This window comes from Oryx dammah, unplaced genomic scaffold, assembly GCF_014754425.2.
Source record: "Oryx dammah isolate SB20612 unplaced genomic scaffold, SCBI_Odam_1.1 HiC_scaffold_24, whole genome shotgun sequence".
Taxonomy (NCBI): domain Eukaryota; kingdom Metazoa; phylum Chordata; class Mammalia; order Artiodactyla; family Bovidae; genus Oryx; species Oryx dammah.
Genome location: NW_024070208.1, coordinates 33,180,498 through 33,205,678, shown reverse-complemented (window position 1 = coordinate 33,205,678; position 25,181 = coordinate 33,180,498). Strand labels below are relative to the sequence as shown.

At 40.1% G+C, this 25,181-nt stretch overlaps 1 protein-coding gene across 1 annotated transcript in view; it reads right to left on the bottom strand.

Moving 5' to 3' along the window:
- Positions 1–25,181, bottom strand: part of LOC120883220 (phospholipid-transporting ATPase IB-like) — a 111,927-nt gene that overhangs the window by 46,982 nt on the left and 39,764 nt on the right. Inside the window, exons 22-30 of the mRNA XM_040267258.1 lie at positions 21,605–21,669; positions 17,641–17,813; positions 15,587–15,770; positions 11,683–11,793; positions 9,235–9,309; positions 6,124–6,246; positions 4,820–4,898; positions 1,232–1,293; positions 263–319 (exon numbers count right to left, since the gene is read on the bottom strand). Of these exons, the coding sequence (XP_040123192.1) occupies positions 263–319; positions 1,232–1,293; positions 4,820–4,898; positions 6,124–6,246; positions 9,235–9,309; positions 11,683–11,793; positions 15,587–15,770; positions 17,641–17,813; positions 21,605–21,669 (929 nt within the window). The remainder of the gene's footprint in view (positions 1–262; positions 320–1,231; positions 1,294–4,819; positions 4,899–6,123; positions 6,247–9,234; positions 9,310–11,682; positions 11,794–15,586; positions 15,771–17,640; positions 17,814–21,604; positions 21,670–25,181) is intronic.

The window sequence follows — 25,181 nt, the reverse complement described above, 5'->3', positions numbered from 1 at the left end:
GATAATAGTGAATTAAGGGTCTCAGTTAATGTCATGATAAATTGAATCTGTTTCAAACGTAAGGCAGGAAAATGGATATTCCACAGCCATTAGATGGCTATTATGCCTTTCCTATGGTTTAAATCATCATTCAAACAAGTAACACAAGAAGTAAAATGTGGAGACCAGAAAAAGAATGCTTATTACTTTTCTGAAGCTGAAGAAGGACATCAGCGTGCCAACAGCCATACTAGATTGAGGAAATATCTTAACAAATACTCACTTTATTCCAAGACATTGTCTCCAAACCAGCTTTCAGACAAACAGTGACAACAACGTACTGTGCCGAGGCGCCAGGTGCAACGGGAAGGGAAAGAGATTGGAGAAAAAGTATTAAAACTTTCCATCAGAATCTGCACCTCCGCGCCTGCTTCCTGACCCTCACCCCGTGGCTCCACCACGTCTGCTGAGCTGTGGTGTCATTAAGTTGCTAAGTGTTTTGCTGCATTTTAGTAATGGAGAAAATGCTACACTTTTCAATCAGTGTTCCTCATTTAGCAGCCCTGTACCATATGATGACAATCCATGCTTATGTCTTCAGCTCTTCTATTTATATTCTTTATGAACAGTGTGGAAGATCTGACTCAGATTAGAAGTGGATTATAATCTCTTGGACTGTGCTGACCCTCAAGGCAAAAACTGCAAAACTATCATTTTGCTGACTAGATCAGAAAGTGTGATATGATCACACCCACTGGCCTTGAACTATGGCAGGGAAGCAAATACTTCTATCACTGGCGATAAATAGGCAAGGTTTTTCAAGATTCACAATATCCTCTGATCCAGAAATTACACTTCCAGAAATTTATCCTAGGATATAGTTACTCATGGGCATAAAGGATCGTCTTTGCAGCATCGTTCATAGTGGCAAAGGATCCCAAACAACCTTCACATCCACTAACTGGAGACTAGTTGAATAAATAATGGTGAATTATCTACACAAGCAGCCCTGAAAGGTAGACTTTCATGGGCTGATTTGAAGCCATCACCAAGGCAAGTTATGTAATGATAAGACATAGAAAAGCACCCCCTGTATGAACAACAACAAATGTATATGAATTTCACATTTCTAGAAACATAAATAATGCAACCATTATAACAGTGCCTTCTTGAAAAGTCACTACTGTCTGATAATGCTTTAATTGTTTCATTAAACACTAGGAAAAGTGATAATCTACGTGGATGATCTTACCGTATATATAAAATTCCCAAGAAACAAATAGTCTGTAGTGTAACCACTTTGCAAGACCATATCTGAAAAGTGAAAAAGTTATTTTTTAATCTTTATAGAGTCTGACACATAGATTTTTAAAATTTGTTTTTACTAAAGGTACCCATACTGGACACCAAAAATATTTATCAATGACTGGTCGCATTTCTTAAGTGTTCTGTCAGTGACAACAATGCTTACTTTGCCTAACACAGTTGTGACATTTTTTCCTTTTCTTACTTCCTCCAAAGATAGATTTAGAAACAAATAGATAAACTGCAAGGAGTACGTGAATGTGATTATTAAGCCTAGTGTCACATGCATCTAAGCCATCTAGCAGAATCTATAAATTAAAAGTCCATGGACTTCCCTGGTGGTCCAGTGGCTAAGACGTTGTGCTCCCAATGCACGGGGCCAGGTTCAAGTCCTGGTCGGGGAACTAGATCCCACACGCCACAACTAAGACCCAGTGGAGCCAAATAAATAAATAGATAAGAATAAATATTTTTTAAGAAAAAGAAAGTTTTTTAAAAAAACAATCTGATCAGTGATGCCAAGTAGCAAGATGAGGATTTTAAGGATGTTTGTCATCACATTTTTCATACTATTTCTTCTCCAGGATAACTAAAATAATAAACCCAACAGATAACTTGAAGTTAAAATAGAATTCCATATACTTTTTAACTATTCTTAAATCTGCTGTAAACTTACAAATTTCATTCTAAAAGGTCAATATTATGTCAAGATTAGGATAATTTTTTAAGATCTTCTTTACACTTTTAAAAATTCCCAATAAATATTGGTGGACCTGGTCCTGGTTGATATAGAAAATTTTAAGTGCATATCCCTGACCCTAACCCCAATTCAGGTAGCACACCCATATATTTGAAGCTCACTTATTTTATGTTTTCTCCTGATTTAGAACTCACTAAAACGTGCAATGCCTACTCAGTTGCTCAGTCATGTCCGACTGTTTGCAAGCCTTTGGACTGTAGCCTGGGCTCCCCTGGTGGTGCTAGTGGTAAGAACTTGCCTGCCAGTGCAGGAGAGGCCAGTTCCATCCCTGGGTCGGGAAGATCCCTTGGAGAAGGAAATGACAACCCACTCCAGTATTCTTCCCTGGAGAATCCCATGGCAGGTTGCAGTCAATCAGTGCACAAAAAATCAGACATGACTGAGGATGCATGCAATGGGTATGAAGTTGTATATCATCGTGGTTTCAGTTTTTTTGTTTGTTTAAATATTAATGATGTTGAGCATGTACTTATTAGTTATTTGTCTATCTTCTCTGGATAAATGTCTATTGAAATCCTTTGTACACTTTAAAAAATTGGATCATTTGTCTTTTTATGTTGAGTTATAAACCTTCTCTATATACTCTGGATACAAATCTTCTGTTATCTGTAACTTGTGTATCCTTTGCTCCATTCTGTGGATTGCATTTTCACTTTCAACTAATTTGACACTTTCCAGCTATTATTTCCTTGAGTATTTTTTTTCTGCTTCATTGGTTTTCTCCTCTTGTTCTGGTATACCCATCATGTTTCTGTTGGTGTGCTGAAAGGCATGTCACGTTCTCTAATGCTCTGTTCATTTTTCTTCACTCTTTTATCTCTGGTCTTCAAATTGTGCTGTGCTAAGTCACTTCAGTATTGTCCAACTCTTTGCAACCCTATGGACTGTAGCCCACCAGGCTCCTCTGTCCATGGGATTTCCCAGGCAAGAATACTGAAGTGGATGGACATGCCCTCCTCCAGTGGGTCTTCCCAATCCAGGGATTGAACCAACGTCTCCTACATGAATGAACAGGTGGGTTCTTTACCACTAGCACTGCCTGGCCCTTATTGTCTATTGGTCTAACTTCAAGTTTGCTAATCCTTTTTTCTTCCAGTTCAAATCTACTGTTGAGCCTCTCTAACACATTTTTCGAGTTTTTGGTACTTTTCAGCTCCAGGATTTTCATTCAGTTCTTTATCTATCTCTTTCCCTGGTTCTCACTGGTAAATCAGTTGGCCTATGATTTAGCTTGTTGCTCTTAATGAAGAAGGGCTACTGTTTTTGAGAGTATCCTTAGACTTGAACTTTCCCCCACTTTGTTTTGAAAAGTCATCTTATTTGGGAAAGAGTTTTGGAGCTCTTTTTCACTACTGGCAAAATTTTGGACCCAGTATTTCTGTGCTAGTGGTCTAGCACAAAGCCACCAGTCTTCTTGGCTTGACTCTCCCAGAAATTCCCTGCCCTACGAGTGAGCTGTGGTGAGAGTGACCTGGGCCCAGGGTTCTTGGCCTGTCGTGCATGGGGTGGAAACTCTGTCCTTTGAATATTAGTTGCCTGGGGGAAAGGGAGCTCTATCTCAGCCACACCCATCAGAAATCTGGCCTCTTCAGTCAGAGTTGGAGGGATGAGAAATGCTGGTGAGCTGCCCTTCCTGTGAGATGGGAACCCTTGACTGAGAGCCGAGAGGAGCAATAGTCCCATACTCCTGTCCACACCTGCTTGGAGTGGACCTTTCGTCCGGCCAGGCTACTGTGGGGAAGGGAGGGAGAGGGCCACGGCTCAAGGGATGCAGACTCTTGATGCTCTAACTGAGTTTTAGTAGACTGATAATCTTCCTTGCCTTTTGGATAATTTTCAGAGAATTTACAGAGTTGTGTTTTTATAGTTTTGCAGGTTTGGTTTTTTGAGGGTGAGGAGCTCATCCAAGGAGCTCTTCACACCACCATTCTGAAAGTGGAACCAACTCTTTGTCAGCGTGTTACTTTGCTATATTGTTATCACTTGAAAAGTTTGCTCATTATTTTGCTCATTTGTTTTATAAGGAATGCCCTTAGCAGTATAATGGCAGATCTATTTTTTAAATACAAACGCATATAAACACACACAAACAAGGCTCAATTAAACAATATATTTCTAAGATTAGGACATGTTGCTGCTGCTGCTGCTGCTGCTGCGTCACATCAGTTGTGTCCGACTCTATCTGGTTAAAGGAAAATAATTGTATTTCACACCTTAATTTGTGGCTATGAGCCAATTACACATCAGTAACACACTTCATAAATATATCTCCTATTCTGGATCTATTTATACACAAACCAGTTTGGCAAAAAAGTTCACGCATAATGTTGTCTGGAAAACTGTATGGCCAGAAAAGGAAACTTAGTCCAATAATAAAATATAAGGTTAAATTTCTATATGGCCTATTGGACTTGTTACAGTTTAAACTGAAGCATAAAGTTTTAGAAGTGAAAGCAATAAATATAGTAGACAAAAGTTTCAAACTAACAGAGGGAATCTATGACTCAGTAGAACTGTTCTGCTTTCTATCAGACCTCCTGACTCAAATATTTATTAAAAATTAACAATAAAAGCACTAAGTTACAATTTATACATGTTAGAGGCAAGGACAATGGGCTCTAAAGGCCATCTGTTAAATGTTCAAACTACAATCTGTTAACCAGATTATACTATTAGTTTAGGTGAATATATATAAACCTATATTTTTAATCCTACTTTTGCTTTCTTCAGTTCTATCTGTAGACACACACACAGAGAAAACAATGAAGTTACTACCATGCTCCAGCATTTTTGCAGGCAACCAGAAGAGAATGAATGAATGGACAACAGCATTTATACATTGAATCCAAAGCACCTAAAAGAAAACAAAGCAAGAAAATCAAGATAGTATCCAGGTCTAACTCTAAAAATATGTAATGTTATAAAGTTTATTTGCTGTGTGAAACACAGTTACAAAGCTAAAATGTCTTACTGGAGACTAAAAATTTCCATATCTTTAGTCTCCTTGTAAAAGAAATGACTGTGAAATTATAGGATGATATCATTTGAAAAACATATTTAATAAATATAAATATGTAGAATTCAAAGATAATGTATTTATTATAAAAAACATATAAAGGCTTTAATTACCTAGCAAAAAAAGAACTAATTTAAAGAAATAATTAAAAAATACTTTCAATCTTTAAATTATAGCACTTACAATATAATTTAATATCATATTTTATATGATACACCCTGTACTTTTATATGATACACCCTGTACTTTTATATCTATACCCTGACTGTGGTCAAAATAATGGTTAATATACCATATACAGGCATACCTCAGAGATATTGCAGATTTGGTTCCAGACCACCACCATAACGCAAATATCATAATAAAGCAAGTCATGTGATGTTTTTTAGTTTCCCAGTACATATAAAAGTTATGTTTACACTATACGTAGTCTATCAAGTGTGCACTGTCTAAAAATAATGTTTACACATCAATGGAAAGGCTAGCCACCATCTGACAACACAGGTTTGCCACTAAACTTCAATTTGTAAAAATAAAAAAAAAATAGTATCTGCAAAGCACAATAAAATAAGGTATGCCTGCACAATTTTCTTAAAGGATATCTCAATAATATAATATCTCTGGGAATCAATCAAAGAAGGGTGCACAAGGTTAGGATATGACAGAAAAATAACAAAAACAAGTCTTTGTTCATTCAATTCTAAATATACTAGTTTTCTTTTTTTTTTTTTCATGCTTGCCAGGAAGACTTACAGATAAGGGACTAGAGGAAAAAAAAAAAAGAGTGTGGAAAAAACATCTTTCGCCTGCAACTAAAATTTCCTAGAGTAAGCACAGCACAGCACAAAGCAAATTTTAGGAAAGAAGCTGGCTCAAACACAAAGTTAATGCCAGACTGGAAAACCTCAGGATTCACGGAACCTTAGGTAGAATACAAGGAAATATGACATAGGGCTGCATTCCTCGTTGTTTTTAAATTATTTTTCCTAAAGCATCAGAAAGGAAAGAGACAAAGGTACCTTTTGGAGGGAAGTTGAAAGACCTGCAATAACCTTCTGCTTACCTTTATGTTGAAAATATCACCTGTCTGAGAAATTCTGTAGAGTTGTGGGTACCTGAGCAGGCTCTCCTGACTGCAGCACCGTTCAAAGATTCCGAGAGTAAAGGGCGGCAGTGACGTGAAAATCTACATAGGAAACAAGAACCTATTATAAAGAGCTTTCAGTCTGTATCTGAGTGAGTACTGTGCCAGCGTCATTATCCCGGCTTTGATAATGTATTGCAATTACTAAGGTATCATTGTGAGGGAAGCTGGGTGAGACACCTGGCGGTTGTTTAGTCCCTTCTGTTGTGTCCAACTCTTTAGAAACCCCATGGACTTCAGCCTTCCAGGCTTCTCTGTCCATGGGATTCTCCAGGCAAGAATACTGGAATGAGTTGCCGTGCCCTCCTCCAAGGGATCTTCCCAACCCAGGGATAGAGCCCAAGTCTCTTACATCTCCTGCATTAGCAGGGAGATCAGCCCTGGGTGTTCTTTGGAAGGAATGATGCTAAAGCTGAAACTCCAGTACTTTGGCCACATCGTGTGAAGAGTTGACTCACTGGAAAAGACTCTGATGCTGGGAGGGATTGGGGGCAGGAGGAGAAGGGGACGACAGAGGATGAGATGGCTGGATGGCATCACTGACTCGATGGACATGAGTTTGAGTGAACTCCGGGAGTTGGTGATAGACAGGGAGGCCTGGCGTGCTGCAATTCATGGGGTCGCAAAGAGTCGGACACGACTGAGCGACTGAACTGAACTGAACTCTTTACCTCTAGCGCCACCTGCTAAGTCACTTCAGTCGTGTCTGACTCTGTGCGAGCCCATAGACGGCAGCCCACCAGGCTCCCCTGTCCCTGGGATTCTCCAGGCAAGAACACTGGAGTGGGTTGCCATTTCCTTCTCCACCTGGGAAGCCGTTATTATGGGACTAATTCATCCTTATTGTTAAACGTGCGACTTACGTAAGGAATTTCCCCAGTATCTTGTGTAAGAGGTCTTCCCCAACAGGCTAATGGGAATATAAACTGTTCCTACCCCTGAGCGAGCTCCAGAAATCCAGCCCGCTGCTTTCCAGTGGCTTCCCTGGTGGCTCAGACAGTAAAGAATCTGCCTGCAATGCAGGAGACCTGTGTTTCCCTTAGCTCTGAGTATACTTTTCTCATGTACATACAGATAAATCCTCAACCAGAGGCTCAAGGGAACAGCTACACATTTCCAGAAACACTGTGTCTCTGTATTTCTCTGTGTTTGCAACTCTTTCCCTGTCTCCATCTCTCAGTGCAGTTTGCCTGACTCTGATGGTCTGTCTGGCAAATGCTAGCTTTCTTGGCCCACTGAACTCCACCCTCTGTGTCTTCCATTCAGTAAAGACAGCGGGCTCCCCTGTGGGCCCATCTTCCTTCACTTTGGCCTGCTCTTGGGGATCACGCAATAAGCAGCCTGGCATCTAGTGCCTGAAAACTATTGTTTCATACATTTTTTCTGCTATTCTAGTTTTTCTGTAGGAGGGTAATTCCTATAGCAGTTAGTCATACATGAGCAGTAGCAGAAATAATATATAACCTCTAGAAGTAGCATGACAACTTATATAAATTTAGTTTCCAAATAAGTAGACAGAGTCCATCTCTGGCATTGCCAGTAACTATTACTTGGAATGTCCTGGTTTTCTTTTTTTTTTTTTCACCTGTAAAATATACTTGTAATGGGATGAAAGTTAATAAATCAATGGATATTTAATAAGCATGTCATCATATTTTATTCTCAATTTTCCATAATTATTTAAATTTTCCACTGGAGTTCCAGTTGGCAAGATTCCATTGGTCAATAGCTGTGGCTTATGTATTCCTAGGGATTGTTTTCATCCAGAGGAGAGACTCTGCCACTCTCTACTCCTGTCTCTAATGAAACCTCAAAGAAAGTTTATCAATATTGTCCTTTGTGACCAAGAGCCTGGCAGAGACAACTCTACATAGGACTCAGGCTTCCCTAGTGTAGTGCTCTGACCAAATACCCCCAGCCACTGGCACGCACATGACTGTAAATATGCACCCAATGACTTCTATTCAGTAACTTCAATCTGTTCTGGAATTTCAGTTCCCAGAAGACAGACCCTTAGGAGTGAGAGCACAGAGCATGCAGAGTATAATGTCACTGCAATAACACAGTACACAAGAGAGGTCATGGGATACTTGGGGGGAACCTCATTTTTATGTTACGTTTCCTAACTTCTAACCCTTTGGTGGGATAATAACCCAAGAAAAATAAAGCAAAAATTAAAAGGTAATGTGGGTAAAAAGCCACTTAACCTTACTATTTAATAAACATTTAGTTTTTGAATTCAAAATAATTCAAGTAATGATATGGGATTATTTATTATTAGAAGATTCCATTAAAATGGAAAATTGTATTTACTATAGGCTTTATATAAAAATTCAGCATTTAGTACAAGCACAGCATGTTCTATTTCAATAAATACAAATTTTCTACCAAGAGGCTTAAGAGGACATTGAATTACACTATAAACACACACACATACATACAGACACATAGAGATAAATCTAAATTATATGTATTAAATGCAATGAGTTTAGGAAGAGTTCAGCAATTTTTACTTGATTTAAAAATATGAAAATGTTGTATAGGCAGATTAGAAAGATTCTGAAATATCAATATTATAAAAAAAATACATTGCATATAAATGTTGTGTGTATGCTTGCTAAGTCTCTAGTTGTGTCTGAGCCTTTGCAACCCATGCACTGTGATACAGCAGGCTCCTCTGTCCATGGGACTCTCCAGGCAAGAATACTGGAGTGGGTTGCCATGCCCTCCTCCAGGGGATCTTCCCAACCCAGGGACTGAACCCGTGTCTCTTGCATCTCCTGCATTGACAGGCCGATTCTTTACCACTAGCGCCACCTGGGAAATATCATGTAGTTACTATAAAATGATCTGTGATGATTGAAACCATGTGTGGGGAGTTTGTGCTTCTGCAGGATGTGTGGCAGCAACAGAGGCCCTAAAGATGTATGTGAGCCGTGGATGCAGATGAAGGACTTAGCTCCGCATCCCAGACACACAGTGCAGCCCCACATGCTATCAGAGAGCGAGAGAGGGAGAGTGCTTACTTACCACATTGTACAAGCTGATGCACCAACGCTCAAATATAATCTGCCCAGAAAATCCATTAACAATGGCGAACCAAAGCTGAAAGAGAAGGAAGCCAAGTGCACCGCTATGTCAGTGCTGACCTACATACACTCATATAGTAAAGTCACTCTGGAAAACAGTACATTTACAACTCAGCAAATGTACACTTGGACACTCACCTTAAAACTTAAAACTTGTGTTTACACATAAACCTGTGTGCATGTTCACAGCAGCTTTATTCATGATGGCTCCAAACTGGAACCAACCTAAATGTCCTTCAACAAGTGAATAGTAAACAAGTGATAGCCACCTGTGCCATGGAGTACTACACAGCAGTCGAGAGGAAAAATGATTGCTCGTGCAGCAACTTGGAGGGATCTGAAAGGAGTTATATTGAGTGAAAAAAATCCAGTCTCAAAAGTTACATGGTATATGATTGCACTTTTAGAGAATTCTTGAAAGAACTCCGTTATAGGAAAAGAGAATAGATGAGCTACTGCCAGGGGTCGGAGTGGGTCTGAATATAAAGGGGTAGCATGAGGCGGATCCTGTGGTGATGAGGCGAGTTTGTATCTTTTATTGGAACGGTCTGTATCTTGATTACTCTGGTAGTTACATGAGTCTACACAGGGATAAAAGGACACAGAGTGACACGCATGCACGTGCACACGCACACACTCACACACACACACACACACACACGTGCAAAGCTGATGAAAGCTCGATAAGTTCTGAATGAGTTGTACCAATATCAGTTTCCTGGTTTCAGATTATCCTGTGGTTTTCTATAAGGTGCTATCTTTGGGAGAAACTCAGTGAAGGGTTCACAAGAATTCTGGTAAATATTTTTTATAACTTCTTGTGAATCTATCATTATTTCAAAATAAAATGTTTAAAAATGTATTTCCACAGCCAAATTTAAAGCTTACACAGATATTTTAAAAGTCGGGATGGTAGTTACAAGATTCAATCCCATATTTGACTATTGTACGTAATGTGCCCATCAACAGATGAATAGATAAAGAAGATGTGGTATGTATATAAGGTAAGGTAAGGTGAAGTCGCTCAGTCGTGTCCGACTCTTTGCGACCCCATAGATTGTATGTATATACAATGAGACATTACTCAGCCATAAAAAAGAACGTAATTCTGTCATTTGCAACAACATGGATGGGCCTAGAAAGTATTGTGCTAAGTGAAATGTCAGACAGAGAAAGACAGATACTCTATGTTAGCACTTATGCATGGAATCTAAAAGGGACAACAGACTAGTGAATATAACAAACAGGAAGCAGACTCACAGATACAGAGAACAAACTAGTGGTTACCAGTGGGGAGACGCAAGTCGGGAGGGGTGAGGTAGGGGCGTGGGAATAAGAGTCACGAACTACCCTGCGTAAAATAAGCATGTACACTTGAATATAATATTGTAAATCAACCATTAAAACGAATTTCAATCCATTAAAAGCTAATAAATAATCATTTTAAATTAAATAAGTAGCAAAGATATATTGTTTAGTACAAGGAAATATAGCCATTATTTTATAATAACTTTAAGTGGAACACAATCTGTAAAACTACTGAACCACTATGTTGTATACCTGAAACTGTAATATTGTGAATCAATGATACTTCAGTAGTAAAAGAAAGATTCACCCCAAAATCCCATTACCCTTATACACTACACACTAGAGAAAACATGCTTTCTCAGAGGCAATAAAGGCATGACAAACACTCAGATTCCGTGAAAAATGCAGTTATGGAACTCTTCTTTTGTCCACTTTCAGGAAAAAAAAAAGGCCCTGCTGCCAGGCACTCTGCCAGTGCAGAGGATGGGAGCCGGGGCGGGCGGCAGGGCTGGCTGCAGCGTGGGAGCCACAGCTCCGCAGCCCCCAGCACGGAAGGAGAACAGGTACAGGTTCTTTCCATGTTATTTTCTGGACATGGAAGCAACACTCGTGAAAAGGTTTCTTGTTCCGCTTGCTTTAACCACCAGGGCTAAGTACAGCCGAGACAAAAGGAAAGAGCTGGTGTCTGGAAGAACAAGACCCATCCTGGCCCCTAGTGGGATGTTAGGAAGACAACAACAGCCTTGGGACCAGATTTACAGCATCAGGAGGAAAACAGTTCAAAAGCCCAGAGATTTCTGATGCCTCTGATTACTAGAAGGATCTGGAGCTGGCAGAGACACACTTTGGTTCCAAATAGGACTTTCTTATTTATTTTTTTAAACAACAGATTATGTCAGTAAGTCATCATGATGTGACATATTTTGCTTGCCGTTTTTTATTAAATCGATTTTATGTGAGCCACAACTTAGGGCAGCATTATGTAACAGTACTTAGTGAGATAAATAAGGAAAACACTAAACTATCAAGCTCCGCATCAAAGACAAGACCTCACACCTCAAGGAAAGAAAGCATTCCTTACCTCGATGATGTATAACACGACATTCTTATAGAAACAATACAGTATGCATTTGGTCACTCGAAAATAATTCCAAGCTCCATGAACCAACAAAAGCTTCTCCAAGTAGCTAAACTAAAAGACAGAAATAACAGTCAATGAAGTTCAAAGGAATCTACCATTTAGTGACAAACCCCACAAAACGTCATTTTCCCAGGGTTTGCACCTCAGCAGTTCCCACTCCGGAGGACAGAAGCAGAATGAAGCCTAGTCCCAGACAACCTGACATGACTGTTCACTATAAAGGAGTTTTTCAGATCTCTGTGAAATTAACTTTTCTTACTATTAAAATAAGTAAATAAACATCACTTTTCTGCCCAGCAAATCCTGCTTGCATTTTCACTTGTCACATACAAGGCTTAGAATTTGATCTGATACACATCTAGGACCTTAATTGTGAGAAGGGACTCAGAATTACTTAATGAAAGAAGATCCTGGAAGCAAGAACATCAGTCATTGATTTTTCTGTCTGATCAGGTGCATGTAACAAAGTCTTATAGGAATCAGTTTCCCTCCATTTCCTATAGTAAATATATAAAGAGAAAAATTAAAGTTAAGAAGGAGGTAGCATGTGATGGCACCGCACTCCAGTACTCTTGCCTGGAAAATCCCATGGACGGAGGAGCCTGGTGGGCTGCAGTCCATGGGGTTCGCCAAGAGTAGGACACGACTGAGCGAGTTCACTTTCACTTTTCACTTTCCTGCATTGGAGAAGGAAATGGCAACCCACTCCAGTGTTCTTGCCTGGAGAATCCCAGGGACGGGGGAGCCTGGTGGGCTGCCATCTATGGGGTCGCACAGAGTCGGACACGACTGAAGCGACTTAGCAGCAGCAGCAGCAGCAGCAAGTCAAAGTTGCATTTCTTGGGATGGTTTTAAAATATTAAGAAGTTTAGAGAGGAAGAAGGGAATAATTTACCCTTTTCTGGGAATAAAAAGATCTAGGCTGTGAGCAAAGTGTTACACTGGTCCTCTCTGAGGAAGGGAGAGTCATGTGCTGCAAGAGGTGAAAAGGAAAGACAACAGACCCTCGGCAGCAGCCCATCTAAGGGCGGGGGGATGGGACAGACATAGGAGAATGTCCACTATGGCCCTGAGGACAACATTCGAGGGAGTATGAAATGGCCCACAACATGGCGGACACCCTCTCCCTCTCTCCAGTCAAAGTTACTCTCAAGGAAAAGTGAGTCAGAAAACATCTAATGGGGCTCAAAGTGGTTTCCTTAACCTGAAATAGTGTGTTCATAAAAAGGGGGGCAGAGCATGAGTCAGACCAGTCTCTTGCATCAGTGCCTAGCTTCGTGAGGGGACTTAGGTGGGTGGAAGGGAGAAAAGAAAGCCCTGGCATCCTGCACTTTCTGTCTGATCATGATTGCAGCTGCAATTCTAAACCCCTGCAAGATATGGTATAAAAAGAGAAGTGGCAGAGGAACTAAAGCACCTCTTGATGAAGGTGAAAGAGGAGAATGAAAAAGCTGGCTTGAAACTCAGTGTTTAAAAACCTACGATCATGACATCCAGTCCCATCACTTCATGACAGATAGAAGGGGGAAAAGTGGAAATGGTGACATTTTCTTTCCTTGGGCTCCAAAATAACTGTGGATGGTGACTGCAGCCACAAAGTTAAAAGATGCTTGCTCCCTGGAAGGAAAGCTATGACAAACCTAGACAGTGTATACAAAAGCAGAGACATTACTTTGCCAATAAAGGCCCATATAGTCAAAGCCATGGTTTTTCCAGTAGTCATGTATATGTGTGAGAACTGGACCATAAAGAAGGCTGAGCACCCAAGAAATGATGCTTTCGAACTGTGGTGGTAGAGAAGACTCTTGAGAGTCTTTAAACTAGTCAATCCTATAGGATATCAACCCTGAATATTCATTGGAAGGACCAAAGCTGAAGCTGAAGCTTCAACACTTTGGCCACCTGATGGGACGGGCCAACTCATTGGAAAGGCCCTGATGCTTGGAAAGACTGAGGGCAAGAGGAGAAGGAGGCAACAGAGGATGAGATGGTTGAAGGGCTTCACTGACTCAGTGGACATGAATTTGAGCAAACTCTGGGAATAGTGACGGACACGGAAGCCTGGCATGCTGCAGTCCAGGGAATCACAAAGAGTCAGACACGACTTAGCAACTGAACAACAACTTAAAAAGAAAGGGTTTCCCAGGGGACTCAGTGGTAAAGAATCTGCCTGTAATTCAGGAGAAGCCAGAGACACAGATCTGATCCCTGGGTCAGGAAGATGCCTTGAAGGAGGAAATGGCAACCCACTACAGTATTATTGCCTGGGAAATCCCATGGATAGAGGACCCTGGTGGGTTACGGTTATGGGGTAACAAAGAGTCAGACACAACTGAGCACACACACAAGGTAAAACATAGTGTTTAGAGATGTACAACTGGATAAACTGTAAAGACATAGAGGAGCTTTAAGATGCATATAACTATGTGAAAGGAGCCAGTGTGAAAAGACTGCTGTGTGATTCTAACTCTACGACACTATGGAAAAGGCAAAACTATGGAAACAGTAAAAAGATCAGTGGTTTCCATGAGTTATGGCGAAGGATGGAGATGAATAGGAGAGAGTTTTAGAGAAGTGAGGCTGCTCTGTGTGATACTATAATGGTGGATACATGTCATTGTACATTTGTTCAGACCCACAGAATGTACAACACAAGGAAAAATCCTAGTGTAAACTATGGGCCTTGGGTGATAATGACCTGTCCTATAGGTTCATCAATTATAACACGAACTGCTCTGGTAAAGGATGTTGTTAACAGGGAAGGCTGAGGGGGCAGGGGCTGGGGGTATACAGGAAATACCTGTACTTTCTGTTCCATTCTGCTGTGAAGCAAAAACTGCTCTAAATAAACAAAGCTGAATTTTTTAAAATGCCTCCCAAAAGGCAGTAGTATCCCAAAAGGGTTGGGGGGAATAGGGATATTTTAAGTCTTTATCAGGAGATACCACAAAGCAAAGCACATACAGGTTGGAGAGACTGGGGACCTGGTTATATGAGCAGAACTATAGAATCTTAGCAGCAGCAGTTTTTAAAACTTCAAAGCTGGAAAGGGGAGGCCTTTACTGCTGCAAGGGCTTCCCAGGTGGCGCCAGTGGTAAAGAACCCACCTGTCAATGCAGGAGACATAAGAGATGTGGGTTCGATCCCTGGGTTGGGAAGAGCCCCTGGAGAAGGGCAAGGTAACCCATTCTAGTACTCTTGCCTGAAGAACCCCATGGACCAAGGAGCCTGGCAGGCTACAGTCTAGAGGGTCCCAAAGAGTCAGACACAACTGAAGCAACTTAGAACATATGCATGCATTACTGCAGCAAAATGCATCAGCACAAAACTAAGGAGATAGAGTAGAACCTCTGTATTCTATTACAAGCTAATCACTAAAGGGATGTTGCCTATAAGTTTAAACTACACATACTGGCCCATCTCCAGGAACCCTGCCTCCCAGGGGAAGCTAAAATACCTTTTGGTTCAGCTCACAGCCCACCTGTGAATGGCTTCAGGGAGAAAGAAGTTAACACACCTCCCTCCAGAGGCTGACCAGAGCCAGGACTTTATCCCCTCCCCTTTTAGTATAAAATAAGCTTGAATTTGGACTCAGGCAAGATGGTTCTCTGGGACACCAGTCCAGCATGCTCTCAGTCTGCTGACTTTCCCAATAAAGCCACTATTTCTTGCCCTAACAACTCCTCTCTCCATTTATCAGCCTGTCGATCAGTGAGCAGTATAGCCTTCAAAGAGGTGCTGATAGCTTCAAACTGAAAGCAGCTTAGACACTGGGCTAAACTTTGGGGGTGGACCCGAGGTCTTCAACACTCCCCATGCCCAGCTGGCCACCCTCACCACTGACCTGAGCAATGGCATAATCAGAGTTGTTGGTGGCCAGCATGCCTTCATTCCCGCTGATGCCCACACCCACATGGGCCATCTGGATCATCCCCACATCGTTGGCACCATCCCCAATGGCCAGGGTGATGGCCTTCACGTGCTTCTTCACCACATCCACTACCTCAGCCTTCTGGAGGGGAGATAACCTTAGAACAAAAAGAAAGAAACAACTATGTTTTCATGTTTTATTTTGGTTCATTTTATTCATCCTGTTCTATGTACACCCGTGGTGGATTCATGTCAATGTATGGCAAAACCAATGCAGAATTGTAAAGCAAAATAAAAAATTAATTAATTAATTAATTAAAAAAATAAAAGGCTTTACAAAGGAGTCAGCAATAATCCACATACAGTCACATTTAAATGGCAGTTACTGGTAAATTTTCCAATTCATTCATTAATTTCTAAGGAAGGCCCTACCCATCACTCATTTATTCACTCAGTCAGCAAGTTAGACACACACTTCTATCAAAAACAATAACGGCTCACAGGGTTTCATATTCCAGTAAGCAAATGACCTCACTTATCATTCTCTTTCTTCAAAACAACTCCTAATAACTTATTTAAATTTAACCTTTTCAAACTTCAGATGAGATTATTATAAACTGAGCAGATAGAAGTTTTCTTTGGTTAGAACATGCTCCAAAACTTAAGGTAGAAACACAGTTGGGGGAAAAAAAAAAAAACTTCGCTTCATAATGAAGAGAGTACATTCAGTTAACATCACTACATTATGGGTATAATAGAAACACTTTCTGAAGTAGAGGAGGTCAGAAACCATTTGTAAGTCTAATTCTCATCAAGAGACACTGGTTCTTTTACTGGAATACTTGCACTGATAATAGCTTCACCATTTAGTCTGATGATCACTTTCATGTTTAGACTATGATATTTGTAGAGGGAAAAAACTAATCAATTTAATTAATCTCAGGTCTGACTCTTCATGTGAGTGCATGTTAAGTCACTTCAGTTGTGTCCAACTCTTTGTAACCCTGTGGGGTGTAGCCCACCAGGCTTTTCTGTCCTTGTATTCTCTAGGAAAGAATACTAGAGTGGGTTGCCATGTCCTTCTCCAGGGAATCTTCCCAATCCAGGGATTGAACCTGCGTCTCTTATATCTCCTGCATTGGCAAGTGAGTTCTTTACCACTAGCATCACCTAAGAAAGCCCCATCATATCTTAATTTAAATCTTAATTCCATCCTCTTGGCACTCAAGTTCTCCACATATCCTCAAGTTCTTCACTCACTCCTTAATGCAGTTCTGCACGCTTTATCAAAGCTCCAAGTCAGTTCTGACCAGTTAAGAAGAGAACTGGATGATCACTACTCTGATTTTGGATCTTCTCACTCGTGTATGAAAATATAGCCTAAAATAACATTAGTCTTATAATAACTATCTTTTAACTGAGCAACAGTCAGTTAACTCAATAACCACTCATAAATTCATTTTCCTCTAGGTCTCAGTGGTTCGGTTTCAAATTTACCCCTCTGTGTAAATGACCAGGGCCTTTGTTGTCCCTGGACTTCCCTGTGGCTTAGATGGTAAAGCATCTGCCTGCAATGTGGGAGACCCAGGTTCGATCCCTGGGTTGGGAAGATCCCCTGGAGAAGGAAATGGCAACCCACTCCAATACCCTTGCCTGGGAAATCCCATGGACGGAGGAGCCTGATAGGCAACAGTCCATGGGGTTGCAAAGAGTGGGACATGACTAAACGACTTCACTCTCCTTTCCTTTCCTTTTGTTGTGCCTGAAAGATTTCTTTCATTTGACCAATACATCAATAAATAACATACCAAAATAATGTGCCACTGAAAAATTATAAACTGCCTTTGAGTAAATCTTAAACCTGACAAGTAGAATTAAATTCAGACCTTGCATTTCAGTTTGAGTGTATATTTTCCCAATAAGGTAGTTTGTCTATGAAAAAAACTTATATTTCCATGTTTATATTTTCTTTCCATAAAAAGATATGAAATATAGCAGGGAAAAAACCAAAACTGAATATATTCTTACCTACAACATAATACTGTTCTGCATGAGAGGGCCAAATTAAGGAAGCACTGCTTAACTTCAACATGGAGGGCATGTTTCAATGTTTTACCATCTATGATTAGGGCCAGGTCATTTTCTTTACCCAACAGTGCTCCAAGATCTTGGCAGTTCTGATTAATCATTTGTTGTGTTGCCTAAAACAAAAAGGGGGAAATTATCTTTTACCATTTTAAATATAAATGAAAAGACCTTGAGACAGGGTGCTCAGGGCAGGTGCACTGGGATGACCCAGAGGGATGGGATGGGGAGGGAAGTGGGAGGGGGGTTCAGGATGCAGAACACATGTAAACCCATGGCTGATTCATATCAATGTATGGCAAAAATCACTACAATATTGTAAAGTAATTAGCCTCCAACTAAAATAAATAATTTTTTTAAAAAAGATAGTAGATTAAGGCATATGTCTACCTCCTTCGAAAATCTCACAAAAATTAAATTTAAAAGTAGAAAAATAACATGAAAGGATGCTTGAGATCATTAATCATCAGGTAATGCCAATCAAAACCACAATAAGATACTACTTCATACCCACTAGCATGACTAGAATTTAAAAATCAGATAATAATGTGATGATGAGGATGTGAAGAAATCACAGTTCTCATACACTGAAGGTCAGAATGTAAAATGGTGCAGCAACTTGGGAAAATAGTCCAGGAATTCTTCCAAAAACTAAGCACAGAGTTAATGATCCAGCAATTTCATTTATCAGTGTATATACACTCAAGAGAAATGAAAACATGTCTGCACAAAAATTTGTACATGGATGTATAAGCAGCAGCATTATTCATAATTGCCTAGAAGTGGAAACAAGCTGATGACTGGATAAATAAAGTGTATACATACAATGCAATATTCCTTAGCTATTAAACAAAGATATGAAATACTAATGCCTGGTACAACATGGATGAACCTTGAAAACATTATGGTAAGTTAAAGAAGCCAGTCACAAAAGACTGCCTATTAAATGACTTGATTAACATAAAAGCCCAAAATAAGTAATTCATTGAAACAGAAAGTAGAGGAGTGTTGTTTAGGGGTGGGGCAAGGAGGGTCAGGGAGATGACAGCTAAAGGTACAGAGTTTCTTTTACAGATGATGAAAAGTTTCTAAAATGATTCTGCCATTGATTTCATGTATCTGTAAATACAGGAAAATCCCTTAAATTATATTAAGCAGGTTAATTTTATGCCATGTGAATTACATCTCAATAAAGCTATTTTTGAAACGGTGTATAAGTAGGAGAATTTTCCTACTTATAAGTAGGAAAATATGGGAAAAGTGCTAATAGCAAAGAGGAAGTTCAGAGAAATTTTGGGAAAATTTTAAAAGATGGGAACAGAATAATGGGGTGAACTTCCATAAAATTGGGTATCAAGGTTCTACGAGAGAGGGAAATATACCCAGAGCATTCTCCATTGCAAAAGCCTAGCCTCCAAGGTTATAAACTTTACCAGAGCCTTATCCCACCTGGAGGGAAAGTCATTTACCCAACTCCAGCCCCATGTGGTCTCCTTGTCTCACCTAAGGGGAGAAAGAAAGCACTAAGTGTCAGGAGCTGCGTTAGGCATTACTGACAAAATGAAGGCACAGCCCCCAACCCCCTCTCCTTGTCCCGCAGGCATGGACCCGGGATGAAAGAGTTAGCTCTTGTGATTCTGACTTGTTCTTTCCTTTCTTCGGTTGAGTTGGCTGAAAAGAATGTTAAGGTGCTTGCAAGAAGCATGAGAAAGCACAAAGCCTTCTGCAGTTGTGCCCAGAAAATAATCTGTAAAGTAATCATTGACATTTGTTCAAGGATCTTTACAAAGAATGTCCCAAGATGAGCAGGTAGGCCGCAGCTTGGGGCTATGGGAAGGATTGTTTTCGGAGATCTGTTTGTGAGGGAAATATTTATGGCAAAAGAAGTTTGCTGAGTCTAGGGTTTAGGAATAATTAAGAATAGCTAGAAGCCTTTTTAGGAGGTAGTGATCTTAAGATGCTAGGGGCAAACAGGATTTAGAAAGATAAGAAATAAACTGAGGAATGTAGCATGAGTTACAATGTAATCACAAGTTAAGTATAGGACACATAAGAAGAAGTAGATAATAGTAAAGCCAATTCTGAGAGAATCGCTGAAGCAGGAACTTTGTTTGTAGGGCAACAATGTTTTCTGGAGACAGTAAATCTGGGTGGAGAAAACTAAAAATGTTAAACCTCTGACCTAATGCTTTTGTCAAAGTATAAAAGAAAACCTGAAGCTTGAAATAAACATGTAATTCCATACTATGAGTCAGAGGCTACATCATTGTCTGCCGACACCTCTCACCCCTTCAGGCTGATTCCCTGGCTGCTGGAGCTGGACTCCAGCAACTAAGAAACACTTAAGACAAAGGGGTACAGTTTCTCTTGAAGACTGAGATTTAATGTAAGATTACAGAGCTTCCCTGGTGGCTCAGATGGTAAAGCGTCTGCCTACAATGTGGGAGACCTGGGTTAAATCCCTGGGCCAGGAAGATCTCCTGGAGCAGGAAATGGCAACCCACTCCAGTATTCTTGCCTGGAAAATCCCATGGATGGAGGAACCTGGTAGGCTACAGTCCATGGGATCGCAGAGTCGGACACGACTGAATGACTTCACTTCACTTCACTGTATAACACCTCCCTGCCCACATACCTTAACACCACCCCCAAAGGGCTGTAAAAACACTGTGAAAAACACTGTAACATAAATGAAAAATATCTTTTATGGACTCAACAGTAGACTGGACACAGGTGAGGAAAGAATTAATGAACTTGAAGAAATGTCAACAGAAACTTCCTAAACTGAAGCTCAAAGAGGAAAAGAAGAGAAAAAAAAAAAAAAAACAGAACAGAGTATTCAAGAACTGTGGGACCATTCTAAAGATCTAACATACAAGCAGTTGGAATACCAGAAAGAAAAGAAATAGAGAACAGAAGGTAAAGTTTGAGTGCTAATAACTGAGAATACTCCAAAATTAATTACAGACACAAAACGAAGACCCAGGAAGTTCAGAAGACACCAAGCAGGGTAACCCAGGAATGTCATAATAAAACTGCACAAAACCAAAGATAAAGAGGAAGTCTTACAAGAATCCAGAGTGGAGGGAACACCTTAACTGTAGAGGAATGAAGATAAATAAGACTTCTTGGAAGAAAGTTTGCAGCCAAAAAGAGAGTAAAGTGAAATATTGAAAGTATTGAAAGAACAAGAAATCCCAACCTCAAGTTCTATATCCAAGGAAATCATCTTTCAGAGTAAAAGAGAAAAAAAAAATCCTTCTCAAACAAAAACTGAGAAAACTCCTGACTAGCAGATCTGCTCGGTAAGAAATATTTTTAAAGATTTTTCACAGAGTAGAATAATGATCTATGTCAGAAACTCAGATCTACATTTTTTTAAAAAAAAGGAAGTGTGTCAGAAAAGGAATAAATGAAATCTACTTAAAATTATTTTAAAATGAGTCTAAGAAAATTATACAGTAAAAAATACTTCATAGAACTAGCCTTTTAGGGGCAAGGATATTGAATATTGGATTCCAAATTCCTTTCATTCTTGCAGTGTGAATGCATTGATCTTTTCAAACTTTTCATAATGACTGTTATACAGACAAAATTTTTTCTCTTTTTTCCATTGTAAAAATGAAGGATCTGAGTCCTGGATTTGGTATGACACCAGGGGGGTGGGAGGGGTGCTTTAAAGACTAGACTAACACAGAGGGAGGAATAATGGGAGCCAGGGGTGACAAGGAATAAAAAACCAGTAAAAATTTCAGTTTTGTGAAAAGAATCTTGGGACAAACCTAGACTTTCCAATGGACTTGAGTGGGAGTTAATGGCAATCTTATGTAGGTTTTAAGGAGTTGAGTAACCTTCAAGTAACAAGTTGGTTACATTCATATTAAATATATATTTAAAAATTACTTACCTCTAATGAATTTGCATTCAATTGGATACGAGGCATTTGACCTGATAACAGTTTACAGGAATAAGCTACAAAGAAAGAAATAAAGATGTCATATATCTGAAGGCTCCAGTGCCTTACGTGAGCTCATTAAAAAAAAAAAAAATCTATCTATATTCTTCCTTTATCATACTTTCTGCCTCATGACTATTTCAAAGCCCAGTGGCTCAGTACAAAAACTGAGCAAGAGGTTGCAGATGGATAAATTTCTGATAATTTTGAAAATTAAATTTCTGTACATCTATAACTGATGATTCTTATGGGACAAATTTTCTAAAATGATTTAAATCCTCATACAAATCAGTTTCATGAGAGTTGGAATTTAATTTAAATATAAATTTATACAATATCATTTTCATGTTTTCTTTGGAATTTCCTGAAATTTGTGTAGGTTTCAATAACAAAAGTAGCTTCCTGGTTTGTATATAATTCAAAATGCCTATATGTATGTATTCCACTGTAGTCAGCACAATTACAAGGAGAAAATAATTTTTCAAGGCTCTTCCTTATTGGTTTATCTGATACTTCCTATGTAAGGTGTTCTTTTCGATAGAATATAATTATCATTAAATTTCTATTTTGAAACTTGTAGGTATTCGCTTTGCCTTGCTACATTTTTCAAAACTAGAGATACTAAGTTTTTCAAAGAATTCTAGTGACTTTCTGACATGTTTTATTGTAATGTCCACTTATATTTTGTAATAAGTTACTGGGAAGTTAACTGCCTGAATGCTGGCAGCTCCTGTCCTACCACTCAGGTTAGAAAGTTAGTATTTGTGCAGGTGCTCAGGGACACAAACTAGACATAGACGGGCAAGCCAGCTTCCCACCAAGGATCCTGGTGCTGCCCCCATGAGGAGCCCTCTTCCCTGAAGCCACAGCTGCCCGCACTGGCTGAATCCAACCAAAGGCTAAAAAGTTTCCATGTATTATGACCAAAATGCAAATCAAATTAGCATGCAAGTTCTGAGTGCTTACTGGCACCCAGCTTTATGCTGGGTGCAAAGGAAGATTTACAACAGAATATGTGATAAGTCTCTTAAAACCCAAGGAAGCAAAGCTAACACAAAAGAAAAAAAACAAAAATCACGCACGCATTCATTGGTAAACCAAACGTAACGGTACATATGCTGCTGAGGTCAAGAGGCCACAGATTCAGGTCGAATCATGTTATTAGAAAACTTTCAGAACCTAATAGAACTAGAAGCTGGTCTAGGAAATATGTTTAAAATGTGTGACAGTAACCTTTGTTTTCATTTCTTGCTGTTAACAAAAAACAATCCTAACATATTTGTTCCTGAAAGTAAGCCTCCTGCTAAATTCTTAGCCAAATTTTGTTTGGAACCAGTGTCAAGACTATATGTAGCCTTTTAACTGCACCATGTTAGCCAACTTTAGCTCCTGGAGAGATGATGGTAGTTAAAACTGCCACAATATTCATAAAGGCAGGAGCTAACATCTACAAAGCCCTCACTCTATCCAATACACCAGCTTAGAAAAACCTTCACAGACTCCCTTCCACATAATCATCACAACCAGCAGAGGTATTGGACCGTTATAATAATGAGAAAACTGAGGGTTAGAAAAGTCCACAAAGGCAAGGGCTTATAAATATAGAGACAGAAGATTCAGGTTCAAACCTTGGTCTTCATAACTCTGAAGCCTGACTTTTCAACTACCATGCTTGCTATGCATTTCTCTTCAATGATGCTGGCTCTCAGAACCAGCTCTCAATCTTTTTTCTCTTTGAATTATTCCTCAGCCATTCAAACTCATGAAAGGAACACAAAAGCTCTCTAACCAAAGCCTATTGCTTTTCTGGGGGAAAAAGCAAGAGCTCAGAAAGCCTCTAAGAAAACAAATTATATCAACATACACCAGGCAAAGTTGACTGACTATCTTTCAACTGGTCTCCTCTGCATGAGTAGCCTCTAAGGGGAGCAGTAAAGTCCAATCTGAGAAGGAAATGGCAACCCACTCCAGGATTCCTGGAGAATCCTGTGAACAGAGGAGCCTGGAGGGCTGCTGTCCATAGGGTCGCACAGAGTCGGTCGGACACGGCTGAAGTGACTTAGCATGCATGCATGCATTGGAGAAGGAAATGGCAACCCACTCCAGAATTCTTGCCTGGAGAATCCCAGGGACAGAGGAGCCTGGTGGGCTGCCATCTATGGGGTCGCAGAGTTGGACACAACTGAAGTGACTTAGCAGCAGCAGCAGCAAAGTCCAATCTAGGACCCAGAACTTAAGGTCGGAAGGTAGCAAGCTGCACTCAGTCAACAGACATGTATTGTTTTCCCCTTACAACATGTTACACCTTAAGCAACGGTTATAAATCAGGATATTTCAAATCAAAGCACAGAATTCCAATTATATTCTAAGAACTAAAAACCTGCGCCAACAGTGGGTACTCATTTCCAGAAGGCATGGCTGCTCTGGCTGGCCCTCCAGGGGGCCAGGGCTCCCCATGGACTCCCCCTCGGACTCCCCCTCCAACGTGTGTGTTGCCTTTTCCCCTACACATGTATGATTGTCCTCTGCCCACTACATGCATATGTTGCCATTCACTCTAGTCCTACCAGTTCTTCCCCGTGTTTTCAATACCTGCTCTAAGAAACTGGAGACAGTTTCCCTTCTATTTTCAAAGGTACGATGGTTACGAAACATTCGTTTGAAAATGGGTACAATTCAATAAAGCAGTTATCTAATGTGATCCAGTTATTCTGAGTAAGGGGTCCTTCATGTGAACTGTAGATTTCTGGTAACAAAAATAAGTCTCATTCTATAAGGATAAAAACTCTGCTCTTAACAGTAACTGCTGGGTCTCATCTAGGTTGAGTTTCAGTCCTGAGCCAAAGAGACTGTTGAAGTTTCAGGTAAAACCAATGATTTCAGGTAGTGGGCCTGGCAAAGGTGTAATTGAGGAAGGTGGTAAGAACGCAATTGTCCTTTTTTATGGTGCCAGGCCAGCTGAGCCTCTTCACAAGATATGCACTAAGTTACTGTGGTCATTGAGTGCGTGGTTCTCAAGGAACATGGCAAGGCACATTAAAGCAGAAACATGGGAGAGCTGGAAAAAGGAGAGCATGTGGATGGTATGTTTCCAAATGTTTGCCAGATGGATAAGTGACTGCATGGTGGTTGGACCTGCTCTGTGAGTCTTTCATAATTACATTAATATCTAATATTCCCAGAGGACTTGCTAAGTGTTTTGCAACAACTTCACGGGAGTTACCTCAAGGCATTCTCACAACAACTCTATCAAGTAGAAACTATTATCATCCCCAATTTGCAGGCAGGAAACTGACGTTTAGAGATGAAATAGCTCCTTCAAAGACAACCAACATTTCATCAATTCTGTTCTCTTCTGGATACCACCCTAGGTCTCTGCTCCCTTCACAGCAAAACTCTGAAACAGTCATCTACTCTCACAGCACTCATATCAATGAGGGTTGACAGATTAACCCACCAAACATACCCCAGATTTATACTGGCCCTTCAAAAATGGTGGAGGTAGACAGCTAACCCACACACAGTCAGA